Source organism: Rhinatrema bivittatum, chromosome 11, assembly GCF_901001135.1.
Source record: "Rhinatrema bivittatum chromosome 11, aRhiBiv1.1, whole genome shotgun sequence".
NCBI lineage: Eukaryota > Metazoa > Chordata > Amphibia > Gymnophiona > Rhinatrematidae > Rhinatrema > Rhinatrema bivittatum.
Genome location: NC_042625.1, coordinates 51,531,530 through 51,544,214, shown reverse-complemented (window position 1 = coordinate 51,544,214; position 12,685 = coordinate 51,531,530). Strand labels below are relative to the sequence as shown.

The 12,685-nt window shown below is 49.1% G+C and overlaps 1 protein-coding gene across 4 annotated transcripts in view; it reads right to left on the bottom strand.

Moving 5' to 3' along the window:
- Positions 1–731: 731 nt before the first annotated feature.
- MED15 (mediator complex subunit 15) overlaps positions 732–12,685 on the bottom strand; it is a 211,183-nt gene continuing 199,229 nt past the window's right edge. For all 4 annotated transcript variants that reach the window (XM_029571062.1, XM_029571059.1, XM_029571061.1 and 1 more), the window contains 2 exons: positions 7,677–7,775; positions 732–1,782 (listed from right to left, as the gene is read on the bottom strand). In XM_029571062.1, the coding sequence (XP_029426922.1) occupies positions 1,646–1,782; positions 7,677–7,775 (236 nt within the window). In that variant the 3' untranslated portion in view covers positions 732–1,645. The remainder of the gene's footprint in view (positions 1,783–7,676; positions 7,776–12,685) is intronic.

Here is a 12,685-nt window from a genome sequence, read left to right as displayed (position 1 = left end):
AAAACCCCCCACCCTCCTGACACCCCCCCCAAAGACCTCCAAAATTAATTTACTACAAACCCCCTCCTGACCCCCCCCCAAGACCTGCCAAAAGTCCCTGGTGGTCCAGCGGGGGTCCGGGAGCGATCTCCTGGACTTGGGCTGTCGGCTGCCAGTAGTCAAAATGGCGCCGACGGCCCTTTGCCCTCACTATGTCACTGGGGTCGACCAATGGCAGCGGTAGCAAAGGGCCGTCGGCGCCATTTTGACTACTGGCAGCCGACAGCCCAAGTCCAGGAGATCGCTCCCGGACCCCCGCTGGACCACCAGGGAATTTTGGCAGGTCTTGGGGGGGGTCAGGAGGGTGGGGGATTTTGTTAGATTTTTACTTTTTTATTAAAGATTTGTCTGCGAGCCAGATGCAGCCATCAAAAGAGCCATATCTGGCTCCCGAGCCATAGGTTCCTGACCCCTGCTATAGATGTTTAGATGAAAAAGGACTTTATCTCTCTGACAACTAATGGTACACTACCAGTTGTACAGCTCAGCATCCCTCCATTAAGCTGCAATACAGCTTGCTGGCTTGGCTCGCCATCCCCGTTAACCAGCAGCACAGCACAACTCGCAACACTGAAAGATTATTAAACTAGAGCCATCCCTTCCTTTTTCCAGTACTAGGTATGCTGACCTCTTCATTAGAACACTAGCCTATAGGAGAAAGCCGCAACTAAGTTTAAAAACCAGGCTGAAAATGAAAGCAGCAGAAATCTGGAACAATTTATGATACAGCAAAGAGGTTACAATGCAGTAAGTGTTCATGTACAAAATCTTGAGAAGTGCTGGGCTGCTCCAGAGACCCTAAAACTGATAAGAGAAAGCAATTTTTTAACAACACTTTGTCAGGGAATATGCCAGAGGTCAGGATTTCAGTAAAAAATTAAAAAAAAACAAAACAAAAAAACAACTTTGACTAGCATGGAACAGGCAATGTCTTGGTTCCACACTCTATCCTCAAAGGACTGGATTCAGGTGACATAACATGCAGCAGTCACAGCTTATGACCCACTTCTTTCAAAGGACAGGACAGGACTGTTAACAACACTTCATAAGCAGGTTTATAAAGCTCTCACTGCATGATCAAGTGCCATGCTCAGGCATGAGCTAGGAGGAGATGGGACGCTTGTGATGGATGCCATAAGTAAAAGGGAATACCCTGGAGCTTACTTTAAGGTGCTTAACATCCCTGCAACACTTCTCCCCAAACAAGAAAGGTTATCGTGCAGATGGGAAAAGGACTCCACCCTAGGTTCTGTGATGAAAAATTCTTTACTTGTACAGAGGTAGCTCCCACATTGTTCAAACCTGGCATTATAGTTTCTGCCACATCTATGTGTCCAGGAATACCAGCATCTGGTGAAAGGCTGAGAAGCACATCACAATATTCTGCCATCCTAACCAGTCCAATGCCTCAATAGAAGTCTACAAATAAATTCTTCTGTTAGAAGACAATAAATCCCAAGTCATTCTATCGCTGAGATGGAGTTATGTAAAGAGGGCCATCAATGCAGAAGCTAAATCTAATTGGCATTAGATTTACTACTAAAGCCAACACCCAGAAATAGACAGATGGTTTCTCTCTGCACTCAGATTCCAGGCTCCATGTTTCTTATGCAGCTGAAAGGCAGGCCTGGCGGATGCTCAGTGCCCAGGTGTTAAGGAGTGCTGTGATTGAATGTTTGTCTGGAAGCTGCAGGAGTTTTGATGTCATATACCGATACACAGACTGAAGGAAAGGATTGGCTTCTGGAAAGTAAGAGAGAGAGAGAAAGAGAAAAAGGTTACAGAACCTGTGAAAAAAGTTCCATTACCGCACAGGCACCATCCTCTTCATTCCCCTGGCACTGCCACCTGTTTGGACTCTGTGGATGGTGCTATTGTATTCTCCGAGGACAAACAGGATGGTAGTCCTCACATCATCAGATGGAGTCTGATGCAGAAAACATGTCAAAGTTTCTAGAAACTTTAACTAGGCACACTGAGCATGCCCAGCATGCCCAATACCACGCGTCCACTTGGGGTCCCTCTTGTCTCATTTTTTCCGTGAAGCTGGGGGCCTCGCAGTTTGATTGAGCTCTAACATCTTGGCTTTTTGCCTTGTGGAAAACTTTGGTTGTTTTGCAATCCTTTTCTTTGGTCCGTTGCCTCCTTATAGTGCCCCCAGTCAGGATTTTTGGCATTTGGGTAAGTTTCATTTCGCGATCGATTGCCTCCGTGGTGGTAGTGCCTTGGTGCCAGTCGGCCATCAACACCCACCACCATCATTCTGTCCTTCCCTTTTGTTTTGCCCTGCCATGGCCATGTCCAGCTTTCACCGATGGCCCGAGTGCCTGAGGACCACATCGATCACCGATCCACATGTATGCATCCTCTGCCTGGGGGCACTGCATGACATCCAGGGTTGCCACTTGTGTGCCCAGATGACCCCGAAGGGACATTGGCTTTGACTCAACAAGATGGATCACCCCTTTGGGTTGAAGAAGTCTGAGCCATCAGCACTTAAGAACCTCCAAGCTGCACCAATGGACACCATGCCATCGACATCGGTGGGACCGCTGGTTCCATCGAGGTTGCCGGTGAATAGGGGCACTGGAGACTGACCATTGTCAATCTCCAGGCCAAGGACACCGAGTTCATTGTCCTCGACCTCAGCACCGGGGAAGGAATGGGCTGAGCACCGAAGGAAGCCTAAGAAGCATTGGCATGTTCCCCGTTGATGCATGGTGCCAGGCACGGGGTCACCGGCTTTTGAAGCGATACCCCTGAAGCAATCCCGTGGCGAGGAGTGCTCATCCTCCATCAATGTCTGGGGTTCGCGATGGTATCCACCAGTCCTGGTGTCAGTCGACGATCCCACTCACGTGTCTAAAGAAGATCTGGCCAGCCCTCCTTCCTCCCAGTCAGTGTTGGCATCAGCAATGTTTGAGGAGGAGCTGGAGTGTCACACTGCAGGGATTCGGTCCTGTGGCACTGACAGCACTGGAGTCTGTGCCACTTCTGGAGAAGCTCAATGTACTCATCGGTGAGTTACCACCCCAGCTGGGGTCTGTTCCCAGGAAGGCACCAATGCCCTACCAATATGGTCACTGTTGCCGGTTCCTCCTCAGAGGAAGCTCTGCTGAGGCCGGCAGTCCCCTGTCCAGTTCCATTGATGCCTGCCCCTCTGGACTTGGCCAAGCATCTAGGGCCCCATCTCCTGTGGCATACAGTATGACCCCTGGGGGGATGATCAGACGGAGTCCTCCTCCGAGGATTTGGATAGCCTCCCATCAGACCCTTTTCCTCCAGATGAGCGAAGGAAGTCTCTGCCTGATGATTTAATTTTCGCAGATTTTGTGAGGGTGATAGTGGAGGCCATCCCATTCCAGCTTGGCTTAGGGTATTCTCAGTTTGTGGAGCCTCTTAAGGAGATCGTGGCGGTCCTAGTACACAAGATCCTTAAGGAGTTGCTATGGAGAATATGGGAATACCCCCTCACAGTATCTCCCATAAGAAGGCGGACAGGGTTTAGGCTGAGCAGCTGCCTCAACAGCAAGATACCCTCATGTTGCTGGTGCACAAGGGTCTGCAGTGTGGAAGACACGAGGTCCATGCGACCTACAACGTTTTCGAGACAGCATCGAGGGTCTCTATAATTGGAATTGGCGCTGCAGAATGGCATGGCTGCAGGCCTCGGATCTCCTATCAGAGGTACAGGACGATTCGCTGGTGTGCCATGCACTGGAGAGAATCTCTTCAGACAGGGTGAGGGATGCTGTGGCCCAACACCAGGACCATCAAGAAACCCTCCAACAGTTCTCCACCAGCACTTCAGACCTGGCCTCCTCCTCCAGGAGGTCATCAAAGCCGGGGCCAAGAAAGTCTTTTTTTCGCCAAAGGAAGTACTATCCTCCGCCTTCTCGATCCCGTCAACACCATCAGAGCTCCCACAGCCATCCCAGGTAGCAGAGAGCTCCCAAGCCCCAGACAGTCCTTAGCAACACCGGGGACAGGGTTTTGACTAAGTCGTAAGAAGCGTAAGCCAGCTGCCCCATAGCTGGGACAATAGACCCTCCGGTCGGGGGCAGGCTGCGATTCTTTGTGAGCCAGTGGCCCAGAGTAACCTCAGACTAGTGGGTTTTGTCCATCATCTGCCAGAGTTATCAATTAAATCTATTGGGTTTCCCGCCAAATTGCTCTCCATGCCCATATTGGGGGCTGGTAGCGCATCAGGAGGTACTACAAGAGGAGCTCTCCTCCCTCTTAATGGCCAGAGCGGTCGTTAAGAGGGCACCAGGTTAAAGAGGGTGGGGTTTCTACTTCAGATACTTCCTGATTCTAAAGAAAACAGGAAGACTATCACATCCTAGTCCTGAGGGCCTTGAACAAGTTTTAAAAGTTCAAGATGTTTTCCCTGGGCACCTTGATCCCCCTTTTGCAAAAATGGAACTAGCTATGCTTCCTTGACCTAAAGGATGCACACACCCATTTTGAGATCTTCCCTAATCATAGGAAGTATCTTTGATCTGTGGTGGGAAAATAGCACTTCCAGTACTGGGTGTTGCTGTTCAGGCTTGCTTCTGCCCCAGGGGTCTTCACAAAATGTCTGGCCATGGTGGTGGCGCACCTCCACAAACTGGGAGTGCATGGTTTTCCCCTATCTGGATGATTGGCTGGTCAAGAGCACGTCTCAAGCAGGGGCCATCAGGTCCATATGCTTGACCATTCAGGTGTTGGAATCACTAGGGTTCGTTCTGAACTACTCAAAAGTCCCATCTCAGTCCATCAACTCAATTGGATTTCATCAGAGCCCTGCTAGTCATGGCTGAGGTCAGCGCCTTTCTGCTGTGCTAGAGGGCCGTTGCTTTGGCGACCACTGCAGCAGTGGGTATCAGTCTGGTACATGTTGAGGCTGTTGGGACACATGGCCACAACCGTCCATGTCACTCCCTTGGCACGTTTACAAATGCACAGAGCCCAATGGACCCTATGATCACAGTGGTGCCAGGCCACTCAGAGCTTCAAGAATTGCATTCGAGTCACCCCGTCTCTCAGGGACTGCTTACCCTGGTGGCAGGTACTTTCCAATCTAGAACAGGAGATTTCCTTTTGGAGTCTTCCTACTCCAATTGTGCTATCCATGGCTGCATCTACCCCGGGGAGGGGAGCTCATGTAGATGGGCTCGGCCCCCAGGGGCTATGGTCCGCTCAGGAACATTCTTGTCAAATCAACTTTCAGGAGCTCTGGGCATTCAGGTATGCACTATGCGCTTTCAGAGATCGGTTATCCAACAAAGTTGACCTTATCCAGACTGACAACCAAGTAGCCATAAGGTATGTCAACAAGCAGGGAGGCACGGGATTGTATCTCCTGTATCAGGAAGCAGTCTAGATCTGGTCGTGGGCCTTGTTCCACGGGATGGTGCTTAGGGCCTTGTACCTAGCTGAAATAGAGAACGTGGTAGAGTACAGGCTGTCAAGCCTTCAGACCCTACAAGTGGTCCCTGGACCAGGGGATAGTGAATCGGATTTCCACATCTGGGGGAGCCCATATGTAGATCTGTTGGCATCCTCCCTGAAACAGGAAGGTTCCTCAGTTCTGCTCCCTATACAGGTCAAAGGCAAACCAGCCTCAGACACCTTTGCCCATCATTCAGGCAAGGGTCTCTTGAAGCACTGGGTGAAGAGTCTCTTGAAACTTCGCGAGGACAGAGGGACTATGATCCTTATAGCCCCTCATTGGCCGAGATAGGTCTGGTTTCCACTCCTGCAGGAGCTGCCCATCCGGAAACTGATCAGTCTGGGGACTTACCAAGATCTTATCATGCAAGATCAAGGCAGACTGTGGTATCCCAACTTCCAGGCCCTGTTGCTCACAGCCTGGATGTTAAGAGGTTAATTCTGTAGCCACTTGATCTTTCAGAGGATATGTCTCAGGTCCTGGTGGCTTCTAGAAAGCCTTCCACTAGAAAGTCCTATGGACTGAAGTAGAAGACGTTTTCCATGTGGTTTGAGCAGAAGGCCCTAGATCCGTTCTCTTGCTTGATTACCTTCTACACCTACTGGAGGCTGGCTTAAAAACCAGGGTTCATCTTAGTGCAAATGGTGCTTACCACCATGGTGTAGATGATACACCCATCTCTGCAGAGACTATAGTTGTATGTTTCATGCAGGGCCTGCTTCAAGTGAAACCTCCCCTAAGGTCTTCCGCTGTGTTTTGGGACCTCAATGTGGTGTTAGCTTAGTGAATGAAAGCTCCTTTTGATTTGCCGTACACCTGTGACCTGAAGTACCTAACCTGGAAGGTCAAGGCCTTAGTGACTTAACCACCCTATACTAAGTTTTATCATGATAGGGTGGCCTTGCATAAGCACCTTAAGTTCCTGCCTAAGGTAGTGACAGATTTCCACTTAATCAGTCAATCATCCTGCAAATATTCTTTTCCAGGCCCCATTTGCACCAAAGCGAACAAGCACTGCACAGTTTGGACTGCAAGAGAGCCTTAGCCTTCTGCCTAGAGCGGAAAAAAGCCCATAGACAGTCCACTCAACTTTTTGTTTCTTTTGGTAAGAATAGGTTGGGGGTTGCTATTGCCAAACAGACATATCCAATTGGCTAGCAGACTGCATCTTGAGAGTCATGTCAATGTTCATTCTGTCAGAGCCATGGCAGCACTGGTGGCCCACTTGCGAGCAGTTCCCATGGAGGAGATCTGCAAGGCTGCGACGTGGAGTTCTCTCCACACATTCACATCTCATTACTGTCTAGATAGGGATGGCCGACATGACAGTAGGTTCGGCCAGTCTGTTGTTCGGAACCTGTTTGAGGTGTAGAACCCAACGCTCCCAACCTAGGGTCCATTGTTTCAGTTCAAGCTATCTCCCCCTGTTACCAACAGCACCAGTGTTGTTGTGCCCACTGGCATCTGGTTAGGTGTCTGTTGTCCCCTTTTGTGTTGGGGAGCAGCCTGTAGCTAAGGATTCATTCACCCATGTGTGAGGACTATCATCCTTCTTATCATCTGAGAAAGCAGAGTTGCTTACCCGTATCAGATGTTCTCCAAGGAAGCAGGATGATAGTCCTCATGAAACTGGCCCGCCACTCCGCTGAGTTGGTTTTCTCCTAATTTTTTTTAAATTTTATCATAATTCTACGAGACTGAAGAAAGACCCCGTATGGACGCATGATATAGGGCATGCTGGGCATGCTCAGTGTGCCTAATCAAAGTTTCTAGAAACTTTGACAAATGTTTTCCTCACTGGGCTCCATCTGATGATGTCACCCTATGAGGACTAACATCTTGCTGTCCTCGGAGAACACCTGTTACAGATAAGCAGCTTTGGTTTACACACTATTCCCTCTCATACAATTATAGTTAAAGACTCATCCCAACATGTAAGGCATGAAGGCAATCATTTCTAAAGGTAACCCCGATGTTAGAGGCTGTTTTAGGGAGCAGAATCAATTTCCCAATGTACAAATAATGTATGACCATCTTCTATTTCTGCTGTAAACAACTTCAGAGTCACTTTCCCTCCCTTCAAACACACAACAGTCCCTGGTAAACTGAGAGCTGCCCCATTTATGAGTTCTAATACAACATATCTGGTGACAGCGGCCTGTGTGGCAGGCAGTGGAAGGGAAAATGCAAAGCAAGTTACCATATTGTCTAGGGTTGTCTACCCACAGAGGGCTCTGATCAGGATAATCAGCTGGGACACTCAGCTGCAGTGGTGGCACACTTGGGAGATCCTTGTCATCTAAAATAAATGAGAGCTTCCTGTAAGCCACATATCCTTGCACAGGATTGCACCAATTTACCAAAACATAAGTCTTCCTATGCTAGAGAAGCATTGTATACAAGGGAAGATAAAAACCTGGCTCATCCACTCAGCCCCGTTATTCTGGTCTACAAAGCTGAGGATGAATGTTTGACCACTTGTAGGATATGGCTCCTTATACAAATCCGTTTTTGCTGTTTTCCTCTTTGGTTCACTACCTGTGTACAGGAGCATAGTTTCCCATACTTAATCCAATACCCATCCTCTCCCCTTATGTCTTACCACCAAGCGTTATAAAATATAAACTAACAAGGCTGTTACCCAAACATCTGGCCACCTAGCACCTGTGACCTTGATGAACAGTACCTGGCCACAGAGCCGGGACTTCAGGATGGGCAAGTGGGAAGGCTGCCTCGAGTGTCAAGCCCAAAGGGGCATCATCTACAAGGCTGCTTTTACCTATCGGCATAAGCAAATAAGACTCTGTCCTGATGACACTAATGGCCAGTGCTCAAGATCTCAGGCAGCAGAGATCATCCCTCTGCTTCCTACTCCAGCCCCTTCCCTCCCAGGCAGCATGCAAAGAACTGGATGGGAGTGGATGTAAGCCTGGCGTAGACAGAGCCCAGTGCAAAGCAAAGAACCCTCCTTAATACAGCCCCCACTCCTTTCTTGTTACCCCACTCTGTTGTCCTCGCTGCAGAGAACAGAAATTGGGGGAGAGGAACTGGAGAGGCTAGCAGAACAAAGAATATTCAGTTTTTATCTGCATATTTCTATTTTGTGATCCTTTATTCTTTATTTGGTGAGGCTCTGCTTGTGTTCTGTATGTGTGATGAAGGTGAAGTATTCTGCTAGCGTGTAGATTCTGTTCAGGCATCTGCAATAGTCCAGCTTGTTCTGTTTTCCCACTAGAAGTTGTATTGGTGTTTTAAGTCCAGGTGGAATATTTACAGTGTTGCCTTTTCATGCAGAGTTGTTGCTGTTTGAGTTCTGGGAGTTCATGCTGTATTGATAAAGCAAGATTGCTATATAGTTTCCAAGTGACTTTGCAGGGTTTGTGTGTTATTTTACAAAGTGCCTAGTAATGGAGGAACTTTGTGTCACTGTAACTGAGGTGACATCATAATTTGAATGTTTTTCCTATAGTGAGTAGTAAAGGTGAAAAAAGAAAATTGATTCTACCTTCTAATTTTCGTTCCCGGAATACCACAGATCAGTCTAGATTAGGCCCGGCGCCACTGGGTGTGCAAACCGTGCAATTGCACAGGGTGGCACACCCGTTGGGGGTGGTGTCGGGAGAAGGTAGAAGCTCGTGCTGACGCCGATGGACCTGATTCCATTGGCAGCAGAAGAGAAGGCCCGTGGTGCCACTAGTGGACCCAATCCCATCGGCGGCAGAAGGAGGTCCATGATGCCACCAGTGGACCCGGTTCTGGTGGCGGCAGAAGAGGAGGTTACAGCAGAGGAAGCCCTTCTGCAGCACCTCCTCCGGTGCTGGCCCTACGATATTGAACACTCAAGGTGCTACAGCTTCTTGTATTCTTGCGAGATGAGAATACAGGAAGTACTAGCACCACGAGTGTTGAATTACTGCGGTGCCAGCACAGGAAGAGAAGCTGCAGAAGGGCTACTCTCCACAAAGTAAAAAGTACAGGCAGGCAGCAGCGGAGGAGGAATGACTGTATGTGTGTGAGTGAACGGGAGGCTGCCTGGGATGGATGAATGTGTGCAAATGGAAGGCTGCCTAGAATGAGTGGGTGTGTGAATGGGAGGCTGCCTGGGATAGGTGTGTGTGTGTGTGTGTGTGAATGGGAGGCTGCCTAGGATGGAGGTGTGTGTGTGTAAATGGGAGGCTGCCTGGGATGGGTGTGTGTGTGTGAATAGGAGGCTGCCTGGGATGGGCGTATGTGTGCAAATGGAAGGCTGCCTAGAATGAGAGGGTGTGTGAATGGGAGGCTGCCTGGGATAGGTGTGTGTGTGTGTGTGTGAATGGGAGGCTGCCTGGGATGGAGGTGTGTATGTGTGTGTGAATGGGAGGCTGCCTGGGATGAATGGGTGGGGATGTGTGCGCGTGTGTGAATGGGAGGCTGCCTGGGATGGATGGATGGGGATGTGTGCGTGTGTATATATGCGTTTGTCAATGGGAGGCTGCCTGGGATGGATGAATGGGTGGATGTGTGTGTGTGTATATATGCGTGTTTGTGAATGGGAGGCTGCCTTGGATGGATGGGTGGGGATGTGTGCGGGTGTATATATGCGTTTCTGAATGGGAGGCTGCCTGGGATGGATGAATGGGTGGATGTGTGTGTGTATATATGCGTGTTTGTGAATGGGAGGCTGCCTTGGATGTGTGCGTGTATATATGCGTGTTTGTGAATGGGAGGCTGCCTTGGATGTGTGCGTGTGTATATATGCATGTTTGTGACTGGGAGGCTGCCTTGGATGTGTGTGTGTGTGTGCGTGTATATATATGTGTGTTTGTGAATGGGAGGCTGCCTGGGATGTGTGTGTGTGTGCGCGCGTGTATATATATATGTGTGTTTGTGAATGGGAGGCTGCCTGGAATGTGTGTGTGTGTGTTTGTGAATGGGAGGCTGCCTGGGATGTGTGTGTGTGTTTGTGAATGGAAGGCTGCCTGGGATGTGTGTGTGTGTGTGTTTGTGAACGGGAGGCTTCCTGGGATGTGTGTGTATATGTATGTATGTGTTTGTGAACGGGAGGCTGCCTGGGATGTGTGTGTGTATGTATTTATGTGTGTGTGAACGGGAGGCTTCCTGGGATGGGTGTGTGAACGGGAGGCTGCCTGGGATGGGTGTGTGTGTGCGTCTGTGTGTGCGTGAATGTGAGGCTGCCTGGGATGTGTGTGTGTGCATGTGTGCACATGCGTGTGTGTGCGTGTGAAAGGAAAATTGGTTCTTACCTGCTAATTTTCGTTCCTGTAGTACCACGGATCAGTCCAGACAGTGGAAAGGAGGCTCAACCTACCGTCTGGACTGATCCGTGGTACTACAGGAACGAAAATTAGCAGGTAAGAACCAATTTTCCTTTCTCTGTATGTACCTGGATCAGTCCAGACAGTGGGATGTACCAAAGCTTCCCTAAGTAGAGTGGGACAGAGATAGTCCTGCTCGAAGCACCTGTCTGTCGAAGGAAACAAAAACTGGCGCCTGTACATCGAGGCAATAATGACGAGCAAAGGTATGAAGAGATTTCCAAATAGCTGCTCTGCATATTTCTTGCAGGGAGACCAACTGGCTCTCCGCCCAAGAGGTAGCCTGTGAACGCAACGAATGGACCTTTAAGCCCTCCGGAACCGCCCGGCCCAGACAGATATACGCCGACGCAATCACCTCCTTTAGCCAGCGAGTGATGGTAGCCTTAGAAGCCTTGCTCCCCTTATTGGGTCCGCTCCATAAGACAAAGAGATGATCAGAGACCCGAAACTCATTTGTGACTTCTAAGTATTACAGTAGCACTCTTTTCACATCAAGGCACCTTAGATCTCCGCCAGGTGTGCTCGCAATGTCGTCTGGAGAAAAGGCAGATAGCTCCACTGACTGATTTAAGTGAAAAGAGGACATGACCTTTGGTAAAAAAGATGGTACTGTCTTTAAGGGAAACACCTGAATCAGAAAAGCGAAAAAATGGTTTCCCTACAAGACAAGGCTTGGAGCTCGGACATTCTCCTGGTTGAGAAGATAGAGACCAGAAATACTGTCTTAAGAGTCAGGTATTTGAGTGTGGCCCACCTGAGGGTTTCGAAAGGCGCCCCGCAGAGAACTCGAAGTACCAGATTAAGGCTCCACGATGGGAACGGCAAAGTCCTTCTGTGCCTGGCTGCTGCGAGCGGGAGAGAGAGAAAACTGCTCTCTGCTCTTTCCCCCATAAGCTGCCAGTCCTTGTCCAAGGTATTGATTAATTAAAAGTAAAAACCTTTCCTCTTTTTTCAGACAGCTTAAAGTGACAGAGGAATTTTACTTCTCTGACAACAGACCTGAGGCATTCTTTACTGCACGAAGTTCTAAGAGATTGATCTGAAGGTTTTATTCTGGGATGAACCATAATCCCTCCATTTGTAGATGATCCAGGTGTGCTTCCCACCCCTTGCGAGAAGCATCGGTTGTCAGGATGACACCCTTGGCGAGTGTTCTCTTTTTAACCACCAGCCTATGTCCCTTATCATTTCGGGTTATCTTGGTGAATAACGGTTGCGAATATCGTTTCCACTGTCTCTTTAAACCCCATTGTAACCGTCGCATGTGCAACCTGGTGTTCGGGACTGTGAATATGGCTGCTGCCATGTGTCCCAGGACTGTTAGCACCTGACGTGCTGTGGGTTTTGGAGTGGCACGGAGGGATCCGTAGGAGATGGCACATTTCCATAGCTCTGTCCCTCGGTAAGAAGGCCCTGCTCTGCAAGGTATCCAGGCGAACTCCAATGAACTGAAGTACCTGTGTGGGTGTGAGGGCGGATTTTGTATAGTTGACGATTAGTCCCAACCGGTCTAAGCATTGAATTGTTTGTTGTAGTTGTTGCTGGAGCATCTCTGGGGTGGATGCCTCTAGAAGCCAATTGTCCGGATAGAGGAATATGCGGATCCCCAGTTTCCGTAAGTGAGCCACGCCCACTGCCATACACTTCGTGAAAACTCTGGGGCTGCCGATAGCCCAAATGGGAGTACTTGGTACTGATAGTGTCTGCCCTGGTACTGGAAAGACAGGTAACGCCAGGAAGAAGGATTGATTGGTATGTGAGTATAAGCATCCTTTAGGTCTATGGAGCACATCCAGTCGTTTGGTTGAAGAAGTTGTAGGATGTTCTTTAACGATACCATTTTGAATTTCTCTTTGAACAGATGCTTGTTCAACTCCCTGAGGTCCAGAAT